Source organism: Phyllostomus hastatus, unplaced genomic scaffold (assembly GCF_019186645.2).
Source record: "Phyllostomus hastatus isolate PE091 unplaced genomic scaffold, TTU_PhHast_1.1 phas_scaffold_585, whole genome shotgun sequence".
Lineage (NCBI taxonomy): Eukaryota > Metazoa > Chordata > Mammalia > Chiroptera > Phyllostomidae > Phyllostomus > Phyllostomus hastatus.
In genome coordinates this window covers 1747039-1767498 of record NW_025334037.1, presented here as the reverse complement: position 1 = coordinate 1767498, position 20460 = coordinate 1747039, and the positions used below count along the sequence as shown (strand labels likewise).

General features: G+C 35.1%; 1 protein-coding gene across 2 annotated transcripts in view; it reads left to right on the top strand.

The window, feature by feature from the left end:
- SBF2 (SET binding factor 2) overlaps nt 1-20460 on the top strand; it is a 408723-nt gene that overhangs the window by 175966 nt on the left and 212297 nt on the right. For both annotated transcript variants that reach the window (XM_045825232.1, XM_045825233.1), the window contains exon 3: nt 787-924. In XM_045825232.1, the coding sequence (XP_045681188.1) occupies nt 787-924 (138 nt within the window). The remainder of the gene's footprint in view (nt 1-786; nt 925-20460) is intronic.

Here is a 20460-nt window from a genome sequence, read left to right as displayed (position 1 = left end):
TTAGAGAGGGAAGGGAGGGAGAAAGAGAGACAGAAACATCAATGTGTGTCTGCTGGGGGCAGTGGCCTCTGCAACCCAGGTATGTACCCTGACTGGGAATCGAACCTGCGACGCTTTGGTTCGCAGCCCGACCTCCATCCACTGAGCTACGCCAGCCAGGGCGCATTTTTATTTTCATGTATTCATAATGTTTAAAAAAATGTTGAGGTTATGCTTTTACCCATGTGTTACTTAGAGGTGTGTTGTTTAATTTTCAAGTATTTTGGGATTTTCCAGCTATCTTTCTGTTTCTGGTGTTTAGTTTAATTCCACTGTGGTCTGAGGGTATATATTGCGTGATAGCCCAGATTGTAGTCTGCCTTGATGAACAAGATTATCCTTTGCATTATACTGAATTGTAGATTAATGAAAGAATTTAAAAATAATTATATTTTCCATCAATGATGGAGACAGTACTTTATTTTCAACTTACTTTTATGATCTCTTTTAATGGAGGAAAGTCTCTTGTTTTGGTGCTTTGTTCTATATATGCACACTGAGGCTTCAGCACGAGTGGTATCTGTGGAAAATCTAGGCTACTCATAAAATACATATGTGCGTTAGTGCAGGTGATTTACATTATGAATCTGTACATGATTTATTTTTTTATATTGGCTGAGGTAACATGTCAAATCAGCTGGACATTTTTAAAAATTTGGGCATATTTAACATTTCTCAGAGATTTGTAACTAATAAATTTTCATTATTGTGCTTTAAAAATGTGGCAATTTTTTTTATCCCATTTAGTTCTGTCAGCCCAGTGGGTGGCAGCTGTCCAGAGAGCGGAAGCAGCCGACGTTTTTTGTGGTGGTCCTGACAGATATCGACTCAGATCGACATTACTGCTCATGCCTAACCTTCTATGAGGCAGAAATCAATCTTCAGGTACGACAACTTTTCTAGCCAGAGTCTAGTCAAAATGCCAACATTTAGGAATTTTCTATGCCATATTTGTTTTTGTTAGAACTGCCAGCTTGAGTTCAGTGAGCTACTTTAATAAGGTTAAATTACTGTATTGTTGATAAGAGCAAGAACAACAGTTACATCCAAGTTTAATTGTTCTCTTCTAAAATAAAAATCTTAATCTGAATGCTTCTAAGAATAACATATCTGTGAATTTGTTTATTAAGATTTGTATCCTGTCAAATTTTCCTGTAATTTTCCTTGTCAGTCCTTTTCCTGAGGGGGTCTTTCATGGAACATAGAGTATTTAATAAGGATGTTTATAGATCACTTACCACAATTCTTGATACTGTTTTTGAAGCACCTAAGTAAATATTAACTCATTACTATTGATGGTAGTAGCAAGATGGTGGGACTGAAATTCATAGGCTACAACTATAGAAATAAAAATGCTAAATCTTTCAGCTTATTAGTTGGGATTCTTAGTTTCAGACAATTGGATATACTTTCTCTAATTTATGCAAGAAAGGATTTATGACAATGTATTATTGGGCAGTTTGTGTAATTTCATGGGTGAAGAATAAGCTGGAAACTAATTCTGGGTACTAGGAATTGCCCAGTACCAGTTGGCAGTTACGATGTTGGGCACTAGACAATATAATCTTCATAAGTGCCCTAAAAAATCCAGTCTCTATGTGCAGCCAGATTCTCAAGTTGTTGACTTGTTTAAATCTCATATGGGTAGATGGTTCCCTGAGAAAGTCAGGTTTGCATGCAAATCCCACTCCCCTGTAAAGGAATCAGGAAAGCCTTTTTCTTGTTGTTATTTGTTTGTTTTGCTTTCAAGGCTCAGTAATACAAGAAAGAAACTATAAGGGAGTTTGGAGGATGTTGAGAGAGTCAATTTGCATTATTTGCTGTACTTTCTGCTACATACAGATGAATGAGTATTATCAGCAGGGAAAAGGATTGGCTTGCTTTCTGAAATGGCCTCACAAAGAAGCATTTGTTTTTTGGTTACTTTAATTAAATTCTAATATCTGAATTTTCTAGATGTAGAAATCTGATTTCCAGTACAAAGGGAGACAAATCACTTTTCATGATACAGATTCACATTATTCAAGTTTATAATAAGACTGATGTGTTAAAACCAGTATACTAGTTTATTAATTTACAGTAGTAAGTTAAAAGGTTAGATAGAACAAAATATATTGTATCTGCATTATCAGCACATTCTCTTCTTGTCAGATTTTTGTGAGAAGCCATATCAAAATCAGAAGCATTTTGATTGTGGAATCAAACCAAGGAGTAATGTCAAATATTTAATGACTGTCAGACCAACAGAGCCCATTGTTTATATTTGAAATTAAGCATTATGTTGTCATTGAGGACAGATAGCTTAGAAGTCTGTGACTCTGGTCATCTCTGTCCTGGATAATGTTTGGGTGGATGTTATCAACAAATATCTAATCAAATTCCTATTTTGATTATTTCAGTCTAAATAAAAAAGAGTGTTCCCTAGTCAACAGTCTCTTTTTCTCTTTTAGGTAACCTTTCATATTTATCTATATTGATCTTTAGAATTTTAAGTTGGTGCTGAGAATGCAACATTTTCTTTCATTTTCATATTCTTGGGGGCATCTCTTTACGACTTTCTAGTATTATCTAATGAGCCCTTGCCAGCATGGCTCAGTTGGTTGAAGCATCATCTATAACCAAGAAGTTGTAGTTCCATTCCTTGTCAGGACACATACTTAGGTTTTGAGTTCATTCCCAGTCCAGGCCTGTACAAGAGACAGCCAGTCAGTGCTTCTCTCTCGGATTGTTTCTTTCTCTCTCTTCTCTGCCTTCCTCTCTCTCTACAAGCAATGATAAAATGTCAGGTAAGGATAAAAATAAATAAGGAAGTAAATAAATAAATTAAGTGTTTAGAATTATCTAATGAAATTATCTGAGATTATTTAGGTTCTCTCTCCTCTCTCCTTACCTACCACTCCTAAAATAAACCGATAGAAAACTAATACTCTAGGACAGTGTGTGTGGAGGTGGGGTTCCAATCCAAGACGATGATTTAGGAAGTTCCCGAACTCATTTCCTTCTGTGGACACATTGAATCTACCTACAACTACACATGAAGCAATTCCCACTAAAAGAAATTCAGAAATTCCTGAGTAAGTGCTATATATACATTGAGCAAGGGAGAAAATACCCATACTAAAATGAGTAGAGAAGGCTAAGACAAAGTCTCACTATGAACCCCCCACCCGTGGAACAGTGACAGGCAATCAGGAATGAACTTAAAACTTACAGCTTTCCCTTAGGCATGAAGAGTTTAGGCCAAATACCTAACCCCCAAATGTTAAGAATCCACGTGAGGGATGGGCCCCCCAAACTCCTAGCTCTGGAAGTCAATAGGAGTTGTGTTCATGAGACCCAGCAGACTATAGAACATAAAGAAAGAGTTTGTAATGGGTTCAGAAGTTTGTTGTGGCTATCCCTCTAGGGCTCAGCATTTCGGAAACAGAGAAAAATGCCCATTTTTTAGTCTTTCAAGGATAGAGTCCTATTTTCTTACTTTAAAAGCTGCTGCCTACAGTTCAGGTGTCTAATTTAGCTCACATCTAGAGGTTGATTTTGATTCTCCCTGGAGATAAAGGAGGCTGGCAGATACTGCCGTATTGTTCTCTCTCTAGCTTACTGTAGTTCATTGGTTTCTCTTTGGAAAGAGCTTATACACACATCTGGTGCCCTAGATTTTGCATCTGCCATCCAAAGGAAACACTCTTTTAATCCCCTGATTCTAATAGGAAGCAGGGCTGGAGCTCTCCCACAGAACTGAAGCAAACAAACTAGACAGTCCCTCCAGTGCTCAGCGCAGAGGGAGCAGACAGAAACACCCATCTCTAAGTAGTTTACTGAAAGAAATGCCCATCTTATAATCTTTCCTGGATAGAATCCTATTTGCATATATTAAAAGCTGCTGCCTGAGGGCCTTTTAATCAGCATGAATCTAGGTGCTGACTGTGATCTGCCTCCTGCTGCATTGACAGAGCTTGGCACACCCTCAACTACAGGGAGCACTAAGAATAATGTCGGCTGCTGGGACCATTGTAGAATTTTGAGAGCCAGCCAAGAGTTAGGACAAGATTGGATGATAAATTTTATCTCCTACAATATGTCCTTCCTTGAAGACTAGGAACAGTGGTTGTTTTATCTAAATCATAGGAGCCAATACAGAGTCCAAGAAGATGAAGAAATAAAATAATATGTCTAAACTAAAGAATATGATCATTAAAATGAAAAAAGAACCAACTGTATGGGAAAACATATTAGCCAGTGATATCTCAGACAATGGCTTGGTCTCCAAAATACATAAAGAACTCATATGACTCCACTCTAGGAAGATAAAAAAAAAAACACAATTAAAAAATGGGCAAAGGACTTGAACAGACACTTCTTCAAGGAGGACATACAAAGAGTCCAGAGACATATGAAAAGACGCTTGGCATCACTAGCCATCAGAGAGATGCAAATTAAAACCACAATGAGATACCACTTCACACTGGTAAGAATGGCCATCATAAACAAAGGAACAAGCAACAAGTGTTAGAGAGGATGTGGAGAAAAGGGAACCCTAGTGCACTGTTAGTGGGATTGCAGACTGATGCAGCCACTATGGAAAACAGTATGGAATTTTCTCAGAAAACTAAAAGTGGAACTGCCTTTTGACCTGGCAATTCCACTGCTGGGATTACATCCTAAGAATCCTGAAACAGTAATCCAAAAGAATCTATGCACCCTAGTGTTCATAGCAGCACAATTTACAATAGCCAAGTACTAGAAGCAACCTAAGTGCCCATCAGTAAATGAATGGATCAAAAAACTATGGTACATTTACACAGTGGAATACTATGCAGCAGGAAGAAAGAAGGAGCTCTTACCCTTTGCAACAGCATGGATGGAACTGGAGAACATTAAGCTAAGTGATATAAGCCAGGTGGTGAGGGACAAATACAATATGATCTCACCTATAAGTGGAACCTAATCAACAAAACAAACAAATGAGCAAAATAGAATAAGAGACATTGAAATTAAGAACAAACAGACAGTAGCCAGAGGGGAGATGGGAGGGGATAATGGGGAAGGGGAAAGGTGAAGGGTTTTCAGGAACAGCGATAAAGGACACTTGGACAAAACCAAAGGGGTGGGGATCAAAGGAGGGAGGTGGGGATGGCGGGGGTGGGGGGTGGTGGGAAGGCAGACAACTATACTAGAACAACAATAAAAAAAACATGATCAAACCTCAGAAAAATACCTTAATGAAATGGGAATACTCGATTTAAAACACTAGATAAATGATTTAAATTAATAATCATAAAGATTCTGACTGAACTCAGAAGAATGGATGAACAAAGTGAGAATTTCAGCAAATGGAAGTCATAGAGCTGAAGAATAAAAAATTACATTGAAAAAAGTATAATAGAGGGGCTCAACATCTGTCTAGATAAAACAGAAGAAAGGATCAGTGAACTTCAGGAGAGGGCAGTGGAAATCAAAACAGCAAAAATAAAGAATAAAAAGATTGACAGTAGCTTAAGGGTCTTATGGGACAAAATCAAGCTGATTAATATTTGTATCATAGGGATTCCAGAAAGTGAAGGGAAAGAAAGAGGCAGAAAATGTACTTGCAGAAATAATGGCTGAAAACTTCCTTACTTTGGGGAAGAAAACAGAAATCCAGATCCACAAAGCTTAGCAAATTCCAAATAAAGTGAATCCAAAGAGACCAACACCAAGATGTATTGTAATTAAAGTGTGAAAAGTTAAAGAAAGGAGAGAATTTTGAAAGCAGCAAGATAAAAACAATTTGTTTGTATAATGCCTCTTGTAAGAGAAACCTTATAAGACAATGAGCAGATTTTTCAGGAAAAACTTCACAGGCCAGAAGGGACTGGCAAGATATATTTAAAGTGCTAAAAGACAAAAACTGACAAAAAAGAGTAGTCTAACCAGAAACCTGTCCTTTAGAATTGAGGGAGAGATAGTGAGTTTTTCAGACAAGCAAAAGCTGAAGGAGTTCATCAACAGTAACTGGCTTTACAAGAAGTCTTACAGAGACTTCTTTAAACTGAAATCAAAGGGTGCTAATTAGTAACAGGAAAACATGAAAATGTAAATCTCACTTGCAAAAGTAAATATACAGTAAAATTCAGAACAATCTAATGTAATGATGGGGGTTAATAACTTACAAAGGCTCTGAAAATTAAAAGATAAATGTAAAAAATAATTACAATGACAATAATCTGTTATTGTATATACAAGACAAAAGGATATAAATCATGACATCAAAAACTAAATGGGGGAATGTAGAGCTTTATAATATACTGGCATTCAAACTTTAGTTTTTATTAATTTATAGTATCCTCTCATAGATATGAGTTATTTTATATCAACCCTCATGGTAACCACAAACAACAGATAATGAAACAATCTATGCATACCCATCTACAAAACCATTAAATCACAAAGGAAGAGAGCAAGAGAGGAAGAAGGGGACAAAAGAATTTTAAAAATATCCAGGAAACAATGAACTAAATGGCAATACTAAGTACATACCCATCAATAATTACTTTAAATGTGAATAGACTAAATTGTCCAATCCAAACACATAGGATGGTAAATGAATTAAAAAATAGGACCAAACTATATGAGTGCCTACTAGAGACTCACTTCAGCTTTAAGGACACACAGCAACTGAAAGTGAAGGGACAAAAAAAGAAAAGGAAAGGGGAAGGGAAGGGAAGGAAAGGAAAGGGAAGGAAAGGAAAAGGGAAGGGGAAGGAAAAGGGAAAGGGAAGGGAAGGGAAGGAACATTCCATATAATTGGAAACCAAGAGAAAGCTAGGGTAGCTAAGACAAAATGGACTTTAAGACAAAATTGCAATAAGAGTCCCAGAAGGTCATTGTATAATGATAAAGTAGCCAACTCAACAAGAGGATATAACAATTGTAAATATTTATTCACTAGGCATTAGAGCACCTAAGTGTATAAAACACATATTAACAGATCTGAAGGAAAAATAATGACAAAAGTACAGTAATAATAGGGGACTTTAGTACCCCACATTCAACAATGGATATATCATACAGGCAAAATCAGTGAGGAAAATTGTTCTTAAACAACATGTTAGATCAGATAGACCTAACAGACATACAGAGAATCATCTAACAGTAGCAGAGAACCCACATTCTTCTCAAGCATATGTAGAACATTCTCCAGGATAGATCATATGTTAGACCACAGAACAAGTCTTAATAAAATTAAGAAGATTGAAATCATATCATGCATATTGTCCAATCACAAAAATGTGAATCTAGAACTAGTTACAAGAAGAAAACTGGAAAATTCACAAGTATGTAGAGGTTAAATAACCTGTTCCCGAACAATCAACAGGTCAAAAATGAACCAAAATAGGAAACAAAAATTATCTTATGATAATGAAAATACAACATACCAAAAATGTGGGCTGAAGCAAAAGCATATATAAGGAGGAAATGTATAGTGATGAATATCTACCTTAATATAAAAAAGAGAGAAAGATCTCAAATAAAGAACTAACTTAAGTTATACCTTAGGGACCTAGAGAAAGAATAGCAAAGCCTGAAGTTAGTAAGCAAAGGAACTAATGATCAGAGAAACATTTAATGAAATAGAGAATAAAAAGACCATAGAAATGATCAATGTCTTTTTGAAGAGATAAACAAAATGGCAAGCCTTTACCTAGCTCACCAAGAAAAAAGAGGAAGGACTCAAAATTAGAAATGAAAGAGGAAGACATTAGAACTGATATGGCCTTGGCTGGTGTGGTTCAGTGGATTGAGCACTGGCCTATGAACCAAAGGGTCGCTGGTTTGATTCCCAGTGTAGAGCACACACCTGCGTTGTGGGGCAGGTCTCCAGTAGGGGGCGTGCAAGAGGCAACCACACATCAGTGTTTCTCTCCCCCTCTTTCTCCCTCCCTCACCCTCTAAAAATAAATAAATACAATCTTTAAAAAAAATAAAAAAAAAGAACTGATGTGACACAAACACAAAGGATCATAAGAGACTATCATGAGTAATTGCATGCCAAGAAATTGGACAATTTAGAAGAAATGAATAAATTCCTAGAAATACCAGCCTACCAGGACTGAATCATGAAGGAATATGACATACGAACAGACCAATTAGTAGTAATGATATTGAATTAATAAGCAAATTCCTCCCACCAAAGAAAAGTCCAGTACAGAAGGTGCTACTAGTCACTTCTACCATACATTTAAAGAAAATCAAAACCAATCCTCCAACTCTTCCAGAAAAATAGAAGAGCAGGGAGTACTTCCAAACTCATTTTAAAAGGCCAGCAATACGCTGATACCAAAACCAGGCAAGGATGCTTCAAGAAAAGAAAATACAGCCCAATATCCCTAATGAATGTTGATAAACGGAAAGATATCCCATGATACTGGGATATCATCTCACATATTTACGTTTTTTTTATGAGAGCATTTATAATCTGCTGTCTTAGTGAACTTCAATTATACAATACAGTTATCAACTAGAGTCACCATATTCTACTATAGATCTTCAGGCTTAATCATGTTATGGCTGAAAGTTTCGATCCTTTTACCAACTTCTCCCTATTACCCCAAACCTTAGCCCATATAACCACCATTCTATTCTCTATTTCTATGAGTTTCCTTTTTATTTTTTCCTTAAGAGTCTGCATATAAATAATGTCATGCACAATTTGTCTTTCCCTGTCTGGCTTATTTCACTTAGCATTAATGCCCTCAAGGGCCATCCATGTTGTCATGAACAGCAGGATTTCCTTCTTTCTTAAGGCTGAATAATCCTGGGTGTGTGTGTGTGTTACATCTTAATCCATTCAATTTTTTTTCTTTTATTTAATCTTTAAAAAAAATTGTTCAAATATAGTTGTCTCCATTTTCCCGCTACCACTTTCCCCTGCCCCACCCTCAGTCCTACCTTTGGCTTTATCTATGGGTCCTTTACACATGTTCTTTGATGACCCTTCCCTTTCTTTCCCCATTATCTCCCTCCCCCCTCTCCTCTGGTTACTGTCTGTTCTTTATTTCAATGTCTCTGGTTATTTAATCCATTCAACTTTTGATAGACACTTAGCTTGTTTCCATGCCTTGGCTACTGTGAATAATGCTGCAGTGAACATGGGAGTACAGATAGGTCTGTGATATCTTGTTTTCATCTCCTTTTGATATATAATCAGAAGTGACATTTCTGAATCATGGTAGTTCTATTTGTAAGTTTCTGAGGAACATCCATACTGTCTTCCACAGTGGTTGCACCGATTTACATTTTCACCAACAGTGCATGAGTGTTCCCTTTCCTCCATAGCCTTGCCAATGATTATCTCTTGTCTTGTTGATGACAACTATTCTAGGAAATATTCGATGATCTCATTGTAGTCTTGCTTTGCATTTCTCTGATATGTTGAACACCCACCTTTTCATGCACCTGTTGCCATTTGTATTCTTCTTTGGAAAAATATCTGTTCATGGCCTTTGTCTATTTTTAATTGGATTTTGTTGTTGTGTGAGTTCCTTATGTATTTTAGATAAATGATTTGCAAATATTTGCTCCCATTCTATAGGTCCCTTTTGATTTTGCTGTGCAGAAGCTTTATAGGTTCATGCATTCCCACTAATTTTTGCTTTTATTGCAATTGCTTTTGGTGTCAAATGTAAAAATTCATTGTCAAGGCCTTCATCATGGAGCTTACCCCCCACATTTCACTTAGCAGTTAGCTGGTTTCATGTCCTACATTCAAGTCTTTAATACATTTTGAATTTACTATTGTATATGGTATAAGATAGGAGTTCAGTTTCGTTCTTTTGCATGTGTCTACCCACTTACTGAATGGACTGTCCTCTTACCATTCTATATTCTTGGTTCCTTTGTCACAGATTAATTTACTGTATAAACATGTGTTTATTTCTGGGTTCTATAGTTTGTTCCACTGACCTATGTGTCTGTTTTTATGCCAAAACCATTACTGTTTTGATTACTATAATTTTACAGTTTACATTGAAATCAGGAAGTGTGGTGATTCCAACTTTATTATTTTTTCTCAAAATTATTTTGGCTATTTAGGGTCTTTTGTGGTTCTGTGTGAATTTTATGATTCTATGTTCTATTTGTAAGAAAAATATGATTAGAATTTTGATAGGGATTGCATTGAAACTGTAGATTGCTTCGGGTAGTATGAACATTTCAAAACTATTAATTCTTCCAATTAATATATTAATTACTGGATGGGGAATCCTTTTCACAATGTACCTGTATATCAAACCACCTCTCTAAAGATCTTACAGTCAATTATACCTTAATAAAGAAAAAAAAGATAATATGGCATATGTAAAGGGGTTCTAGAAATTCTTGGATATTTATCAAAATTTTATTTGGAAATAATTTTAAATTTACAGAAAAGTTTGAAGAACTTTGCAAGCATTTGTATAAGAGGGGGGCCCCTCAAAAAATGGAAATCTTCTGGAGGGCAGGCCCCTTGTAGTATGGGCTTCCCCCGCCAGGTGAGTGTTCTAGGAACCCATCTTTATCAGTGTACCAGATGGCATTGTTTGGCTTCAGTGAATTTTTTTTTCTTGGAAGAGTCTTTCAAGACATTTACTCATTTCATGATGGATAATTGAGGAGTACACCTGCCCACACCAAGCTGAGTATTCTGAGTACCCATATTCACCTGTTTTTAATACTTTATCCCATTTCTTTATCATAAATAATATTCTTTATTATTTGAATAGCTTAGCTTCCTTCCTGTAGCCCTCTGTCCCTCTTTCTTCTTTACATATAAACATTTTTTCCTGAATAATTTGAGAGAAATATGTATGCATCATCTGCTCTTGGCCTAAAGTCTTGAGTGAGATGTCATAGGAATAATTATGATCTCTTACATAAACATATTATAGTTATCAATCTTAGGAAATTTAACATCAGCATTATACTTTTATCTAATCCACCATTCATATTTCAGTTTTGTCATTTGATCTAATTATGTTCTTTATTGCCCTTCTTTTTGTCCTCTAGTCAGGATGCAGTTTAAAGATCATGTATGCATTTAATATAATTCTCTTTTGTCTCTTTTCATCTGGAATAGCTCAGCATTTTTTTGTGTTATGATATTGACATTTACAAATAATGCAGGCCCCATGCCCCTTTTAATAGAATGTTTACTGTTTTGTTTTTAAGATTTTATTTATTTTTAGAGAGGGGAAGAGAGGGAGAGAAACATCAGTGTGTGGTTGCCTCTTACATGCCCCAGTAGGACCCCAGACATGTGCCCTGACTGGGAATCGAACCTGAGACCCTTTGGTTTGCAGGCCAGCACTCAATCCATTCCAGCCACACCAGCCAGGCAGAATGTTTACTGTTTTGTCTGTCTGATTCTCTCATCTTTAGGTTCAGGTTATACATCAACAATTGGAATACTACGAACATTTGGAATACTAAGTATGTTCCTTATGAGAGCCCTTCTAATGGAACAAATCTGGAAATATACAATATCTGTATGCTTCCTATTGATGATGTTAATTTTGGGTACCTGGTCACATGATTGTCAGATACCCCCTTGTGTGGTTGCTATTCTTTTTGCTTGCAACTAACTAATAAGTAAGATTCTTTAAAAAAGACACTGTAAGACTGTACAAATATTCTATTACTCATTTGTCATTCCCCCTTGGAGTTAGCATTTGGTTATGATTCTTGCTGAGCCAGATTTTATGATTGTTGAAAAATGATGATTTTTCAACATATACACCCTCTACTTTCCCAGTCAGTAGTTGACATTTTATTACAAGCAGAGAGCAGTCTCACCTTGTCTGTCTGAGATATAGACTTGTGTGTTCTTTTTCTTCATTACTGTATAATTAATAATTTTCCTTGTGTTAATGCGCAAATTATCCTGGATTTGACCAACAGATACTCCTCAGGTTTGTTCCTATATTCTTTTGACAAGGCCCCATAATTTCTCTTAAAAAAGCTTTTTTTTTTTTTTAACTTTATGTAATGACAGGCCAATTCAGGATCATATTAATTCTTTCCTTCATCAGCTTTGGAATCAGCCGTTTCTCCAAGGAGCCCTGGCACATGAGAGTACAAAATATTGGAAACCAAGATCTGGATTTTGCATATTTGAAATCAGTCTTTAAAAAATTGTTTTTAGCTCAGCTATTGTCCCATTTGCCATTTTAAGTTGATCAGAAATATAACTTGTTTAGTTTTATAGTCAATGAATAAATGGTTAGAAATCTTCTTACGAGCTTTCCCAATATTATGAAAATGTAAATACGTTCAAAAAAATTCTGGCTCCTGTGTAATTGTGCTTAGGTGGTAGATACTAACCAGAATTGTGTGACAACATTTCTGTGCTCAGGGTAGAAAGTTATTGAATTTTGGAATTGGTCCAAAAATGGTACAAATGGGGAGGTATAATTTGGAAAAAAATTAATACCCAAATTATATTCCTTTATAGGTCATTAGTAATGTTCCTATTTTCAGTGTGAACGGTCAACTCTGTTTGTTAAAAAATGTGTTTTTCTTTTACTTTTATGTCATATCATCAGTTCAAAAGTAGATATTTTTAAATTCTTGTTTGGTGTGAATTACTTCATACCAAATATACTATGACACATTATTTGGAAGCCTGAGTAGGGGAGGAATTTAGGGACACACACTATCCAAAGCATAATTGTGCAACTTTAAAACTGTTGACTCTTACCTCTTCAAGATACAGTACACTGTGTCAAAAATTGCAAGGAAATCTTTGGTATAAAATTTTTGGTAATATGTTTCCAAAATTATTCAACTAGACAATGTGATTGTAAATTTTTTTAAGTAATCAGTAAATTATGATAGATGTGAGATTGCTTTTTATGCCACCTTCTAAAATAATTTTTAATGTTAAACCTATCTAAATTTTTATTTAGTTGTATCACTTTAAAGTTTTTAAATGAGTTTTTAAAGTGTTTATGAACCAGTAATATGATGGAATTTGCAGTAAAGACATTCGGTATGTTAGGAAACAAAGTATCATCAAAGAAAGGGGGAAATGAATGAGGATACTTTGGGAATGTAAATGAGGAATAAAGAGGGAGCTACGTAGCAGGCATAAGATATCTTTCTTCATCTCAATTCGCCTAAAATCTAGTTTGGAAGGTAAAAACCAAAACTTATGTATAAAGATATACCAAAGCACCATATGTTAGAACAAGTTCAATGAAAGAGGTAATAATTGAAGATGGGTAGCTGGAATGAATCTTACAAAGTTGAAAGGACTCAGTGGTCATTTAAAACTGAAGAGCTAAGACTTAGACTAAGGGAAAGAAAAACTGGCAATTCAGGCAAAAAGCTTACGGATGGGAAGAAAGATTTTAGTGCTTATGATACATTGAAGGTTTATTATGTTCCAAGAACTGTGCTAAAATTTTTACATACTTTATTTTATTCCATTTTATTGAATTCATGTGTAGTTTACTTTCTTCTCACAAAAATACCAATTAGTATGTTTTAACATTCTCATTTTATTACTTTATTTTATTTATTTATTATACAAGTTTTTAGAATTAAATTAATGGGGTGACATTGGTTAATAATATCATATAAGTTTCAAGTGTACAATTCTACAGTTCATCATCTGTATATTGCATTGTGTGCTCACCACCCATAGTTTAGTTTCCCTCTGTCACCATGTGTTTTACTCTTCACCCTCTGTATCCTACTACTTCTACCCCATTCCCCTCTGGTAACCTTCATACAAGGAGGGACCCAAAAACCTGGAATTACCTTCTGGAGGACAGGCCCCTTGTAGTACTGGCATCTCCTGCTAGCAAGGTGGGTGGGTTCTAGGAACTCATCTGCATCAGTGTACCAGCTGCCGTTGTTGTGAGAGGCTGCATTCAGCTTCAGTGAACTTTTTTGTTTGTTTGCTTGTTTGTTTGCTCTTTCAAAGCACTTGTCCATTTCATGATGGGTGATTTATGAGTGCACCTGCCCACACTGTGCTGAGTGTTCAGCAGATTTTGAATAAAAATGGCATGACCGGTGTGCCTTACCCTCATTATTCACCTGATCTCATTCTGAGTGACTTCTTTTTGTTTCTCTAGATGAAAAGTGTCCTCAAAGGGAAATGTTTTCTTATTGTAGAAGAGGTAAGACAAAAAATGGCAGAAGCATTAAAAAGGATCAAAATTGACAAGTTCAAAAACTGTTTTGAGCAATGGAAAAAAACATCTCAGTGTATTGCATCAGATAGAGTACTTTGGAGGTGACTGGAGTTTAAACATGTAAGAATATACAACTTTTTATAAATAAATTCCACTTTGGGGTCCTTCCCTGTACTGTTTTCTCTGCCTGAGTTTGTCTTGTTTATTCACTTGTTGCTTTCAGTTTTGTATCTCACATATGAGTAAAGCCATGTGGTTCTAGTCCTTTTCCATCTGACTTATTTCACTTAGCATAATACTCTCAAGATTTCATCTATGTTGTTGCAAATGGCAGTGTTTCATCCTTTCCTCTGGCCGAACAGTGTTCTGTTGTATGTACCATGTTTTCTTTATCCAGTTATTGGTCAGAGGACACTTAGGTTGTTTCCATATCTTGGCTGCCATGATTAGTGCTGCAGTGAACATAGGTGTACATGTGTCTTTATGAATAAGTCTTTCCAAATTTTCCAGATAGATACCCAGAAGAGGGATTGCTAGGTTACATGGTAGCTCTATTAACATTCCCATTTTATAGATGAGGCTAAAGGACTTACCCAGGGACATTTAGGTACTAAGTCAACTTGACTCTGTTTGCCTCCAAAGCCCAAATAGCGAAAGAAGCCTGCAAAAATTATAGCAGTGTGTTACTGGTTCAAGAATATGTCAAGAGTAAGACTGTAATTGGTCTTATTTATTATTTATTATCAATATCTGACAGTGAAAATATTACATATCTTTGGAATCTGTACATTTTAATAAATCTTATTTAAAGTTGAGCTGTGGGCAAAAAAATAAATTTAAGTGCTCATAATAAAATACAGTAATTCCAATGATTGAGCAATTTGCCTGGAAAAATGAAGTAATAAAAATAGATTTCTAAGCTGATGGGAATACTTGGAACAGTAGAAGAAATCACATAACACAACACTTGATAGATTTTTTTCTGAAGAACAACCCAGTCATTTTTTCTTTGTTTTTCTCTACCCCTCATCTCAGTTATCAAACTATGCTACGCTCATTGTAGGAAATTTAGAATGTACTGGGAGAATAGTAAGAGAAGAGAAAAAAATAGTTTGACCTATTTTCTTTCAATAATAAATGTGTTCTTAAACTAAAACTATCTATAGATACAATTAATGTCTATATACTAATTGACCCATGAGGATATAATGTACTTAATTTCCCAATGGGCCTTTATTTCCCCTTTTGTCAATATTATAAATAACACTATGATGAATATCTTTTTGGAAAAATACTGATTCCCTCAAGGAAGGTTTTGTTAATGATGATCTACTTAACTGAATTAGAAATTATTCATAGAGAAATGTGGAACTATGTTTGCTTCTACTATAATCGACATTATGGTTGTTAGTAGTCTAGAGACTAGTCCTTATACCTGTTCAACAGAGAATCAAGTGAAAATTAGTGTAAGTAACATAAGTCAGAGGTAAAAAAAAACTAGGGGGGTTATATATTCTGAGTTTATTATGTAATTTGATAATTCGCAACATACGCACATATACACATGGGATTTTCTTATAGTATGAATGGTGAAGACTGCTTTTTACAGGAGGATTCTGTATCTGTCTTCTCTCTTTTCAAATGAGAATTTGCTGATGGACAGAATGCTGAATCTTAACAGTCCCCTTGGCATTTTCACAGATGCATTTTGTAGGGAAAACTTTCACTGAATTAGCTATCGTTATTTAATATCATCTGCTTAAAATATATGTGACACGTTAAGACAATAGAGAACAAGTACTATACCATGTAATTAATTTCACTCATATGTGGAATCTAATGAACAAACTGAACTAACAAGCAAAATAGAGACAGACTCATAGATGGAGAGCAGGCTGATAGCTCTGGGTAGGGGTTACGGGGTAGAGGCATCCAGCAAAAGCTCGTGTGGTGATTGCATGGGATGGGAGCAGGTGCAGGTGGAAGAGGGCATAAGGGGGATGAATGGTAATGGAAAAAATATAATACAGAATAAAATCATGAAAATATTTTTTAAAGATTTTACTCACATTTAAAAAAAAACCCAAATTTTGAGAATAGGTTCCCAAAGTCCTTCAACATTAAGTGTTTTTTCTTAAACTTTAAGAACAGTTTTGTACCAGGAAGGACTGCAGTAAGAACTGTGTATTGTTGTCACTATTTTATTTAAATATAAGAAAGATGATTACATCCAAATATACTTACAGAAAAAAAGTCTGAACATCTTTTTATATTTACAATGTGACTTCTCATAGGTAATCTCTTCTGAACAGTTTCTTTGAACTAATGCCCATTTTGTTAACAGTTTCTTAAATGTTATATGTAAGAATGCAAGAGAGGGGAAGGAGAACTAGCACAAGTCAGACTTGACTTGTTAGTCTCCATTGCACCTTTAACAAGCTGTGTGGCCGTGGCAAGTCATTTCCTTTCTCTGGCATGAGATTGCTCATTTGTAAAATGAAGTCGGTACTTCTAATATAATATTATTTTTATTATTATATCATGTTAACTGTATCTGATTTTAAAATATATTTTAATTATGTTTATGTTAGATATACTTTAAAATTTCCACCCAAATTATGAACCACAGCATTCTAGTCCTAGTTATCTAACCAAGGCATGTTTTTTAGAGGGATGTGCATTGCTAGAGTTAGTGCTTGTTAGTTGTGCATAATGAAATGTTTTATTTCTTTATGGAGTATTTTAATATGTCATGTTACATGGTCATTAAACAAGATTTTGACATGTATTCCTTAGAAAAAACTAAAAACACTGAAATTTTAATCTTTGTGCCTCACATAAAACTTTTCCTTCAGGGATTCCAGGGAAGGATATTTTATGTAACCCGTGAATTGGTGAACTTGAGCTGTATGATCTTATAACTCACCAAATAATAATGATGTAATTGTTTAGCCTAAAAAATGACTTAGTGTTTTTTATTTCTTATTTTTCACCAGTTTTACCAAACAATGGAACAGAACATTCAAGAGTCCATTGGTTATGGTGGTTCACAAAATAATGTTCTTGAATCTCTGAGAACCCAATTCTCAGATGGTTAACCTTCTTAGAAAACACACATGGAGTCTGTCTGCTATTTCTTCACCTCACGCAAACATTGGACTCATCATCATCTCTGTTTCTCCAGAGCAGAATTAGCTTAATAGCATTTCTCACAATTCTGACACTTTAAATCTGTCCTTGATTTTCTTAATAATTTTATAAGATACACCAAAGAATTCTTGAGTGCTTTCTAACAGTTGAAACGAATCAATTATGTGTTGGGGATAAATGATGAGCAGGAACATATCTCAGTGCCATATTCCTCAGTTTACAATGATTAATTCATTAATTTTGATTATTCTCGATATTAATGGGGCAAGGTGTTTTAAAGAAGATATACATTAAGATTTATTGAAATAAAATATGCTAAAATTAAAACTTTCAATAAAACACCATTGTCATATTTCTTGTTTATAAAATACATTGCAAATTAATCCATTTTATCAACTAATAATGTCAACAGAGACAAGGAATTTTAGTTAAGTATGCCTAACATAAAATTTTAGTGTTTAGTTTATCATAGTTTAAAAAGATACATGAGGACTAAAATTATGAAAACAAATGGCCAGGGTAGATACACAGGGTCCAGCACAAATAATGCCCCTTTTTTATTACAAAATCTTCTATTACTGTGTAATTCTGTAACAATATCATACTCAAGCACACCATATGACATTTTAGGTAAAATGTTCAAAGTAAAACTATAAATTACTACATCCATATTACTACCCTACCATCCTCACTCAAGCAGGTCTTCTGAACCCTGTAAATCAGGCTTGCCAGCCTCACCTGTTTGAATGTTTTGACTTGACTCAGTGTTGAAGTCTCCTTTTCCCTTTCCCTCTCCCCTTCCCTCTGACTGTTCTATTTATCCTTTAGGTCCTAGCTCTCTGCTTTGGGCCTCACCCCTTCTCAGAGTTTCTCAAGCACTTTAAATATGAATTTCAAAATGTTACAGTATTGTTTTGTACTGGTTAATGTTAGTTCACCTGTGTTGGTTTTAGCCCTTAAGCTAGATTATACATTTCCTGATACAAGGCGCTGTACCTGTCCTGCGGCACCCACTATGTAGCCAACTGTGTAGTCAGTGTTTAATAAATAAACACAAAAATGTATTTGCTTGCTTTTTATAACTTTAAACTTTTTGTTATAAAGATAATACAAATATAAACATTTTAGAAAATTATTTTTCTCTGTATATGTGTAGAGTATTTTATATGGTACTTATCAACTATAATCCCATTACCCAAGACAACTCCTGTTCTTTTGGAGTAAAACCTTCCAGGCCTTGGCATATCAAAGTCTGAGAAATTCTGCAGCAAAGAAACCTTTTTAACTTGGCTTTAAGTTACTGTTTCCAAAATTCTTTGGTTAATAGACCATTTGCTAAATAATATCTATTTGCTTCCAATAACAAACACTTCAGCCCTGGCCAGTGTGGCTGAGTTGGTTGGAGTGTCATCCCGTAAACCGGAAGGTTCTGGGTTCAGTTCCCGGTCAGGGCACATGCCTAGGTTGCAGGTTCAGTCCCACTTGGGGCATGTGCGAGAGGCAACAGATCAGTGTTTCTCTCTCACATCACTGTTTTTCTCCCTCTCTCTCTTCTTTCCTTCTCCTCTCTTTCTAAAATCAATAAGCATGTCCTAGAGTAAGGGTAAAAAAGTAAAAATAAGAAAAAACCCACTTTGGAAAATGCTGCCTTAGGAATATATTTAAAAGAACCTGTGGACTTTGTGTCACTTAAAAATAGGAACCTTTTTAGGGTGAGTATATAGTAGCCTTGCAAATGAATTTGTCCCACCTTCAAAATACTGTAGAGCATAGGAGCTCTTGAAGGGGAAAATATTAGGGTTTTTTTGTTTTGGTGTTTGCTAGAGGTAAATTAGATTCTGAATTGAAGACTAGTGGCCTAATTTATATGAAGTCTTGTTATCCTAAAATGTGTATTTCTCACATAGTCGTTATTTTCCAGACCATGCAGGAAAAAGTAGGTTTTATCATGTGGACATGTAACAGATCAACAGATTATTTAGCAAGGAATAAAGATGCTTTTCAGAGGGAATTGTAGACCTTACAGAATTCTGCAGTTACTTAGACTCCTTTATTTTTAATGTTGAAAAATGTTTAAGTCTTTAAATTGCTTTACTGAGGCAACTGTATGTAATGCATGCTATAACAAATCACTTACATTTCAAAAAGCAAATGTGGAATGGAAAGTTTTTTATTTGTATAATTCCTTTTACCCTCCTTTTTAAACTTAGTGTTTAAAGAAATTTCTATGGAGGTTTTAGTGTGAAATGGTATTATTGAAAACATACTTAGCGCAGAGAGGATATTGAATGCAACAAGTCTTTTCCGGGTAGAAGGGAATCAAGTATTAGGAGTGCAACAACATCGAAGTGCTCAGCCTGAGTGATAGGATAAACTTCCCAAAGATTGTGCCTATCTGCTGTGTGGGGACATCCCATAAAGTCAACAATCTAGTAATTGTTAGCATTTTTGTCTCAGGCTATGTTTACAGGGCAATAGCATTTTGGAAGTAAATCGATATGGTGGGTACTAATTAATCCCATATCATGAAGCAGAAAGACTATGAACTATAAGAATGTAAACTACACAGAAGTTGGGGATCCCACTAGAAGATGTAGTCCATAGTACTAATAAGTAGAAAAATCTGTAAATGGGCAAGTTATGGCATGTGCTGATGATGTGTAGGAGAGGTAAGGAGATCATGCAGTCACTGTGAGACAACTCAGTGGTGTTTGAAGTAAATTTGTATCTTTAAGGGAACCTGCTTAAACCAAGGAATAACCTTAGGTTAGAAGAATGCTTGCAAACACTGTTCAATGAGATAAAACATGTGAAAATGTTTTATACAGTAAAATATTATATTTTAATGGCATTATTGTAACATCTGTTACACTCAAAACCTATTTTTAATTTCCTGCTTATTAAGTTTCTCAGATGTTTTCAGTATGTGAAAATCTCTCCTTATAAAACCACACCAAATAAGTCTAGTATAATTACATAATTATTACACAAAAGGTACTCTAGCAGGTACAGGGAAGAGGCAGTAGTCCCTTACATGATAAATTATTAATAGAAAAATTTTATCAAAAACACCATGCTACTATCTCAAGAACAAATCTTATTTTACCAACAT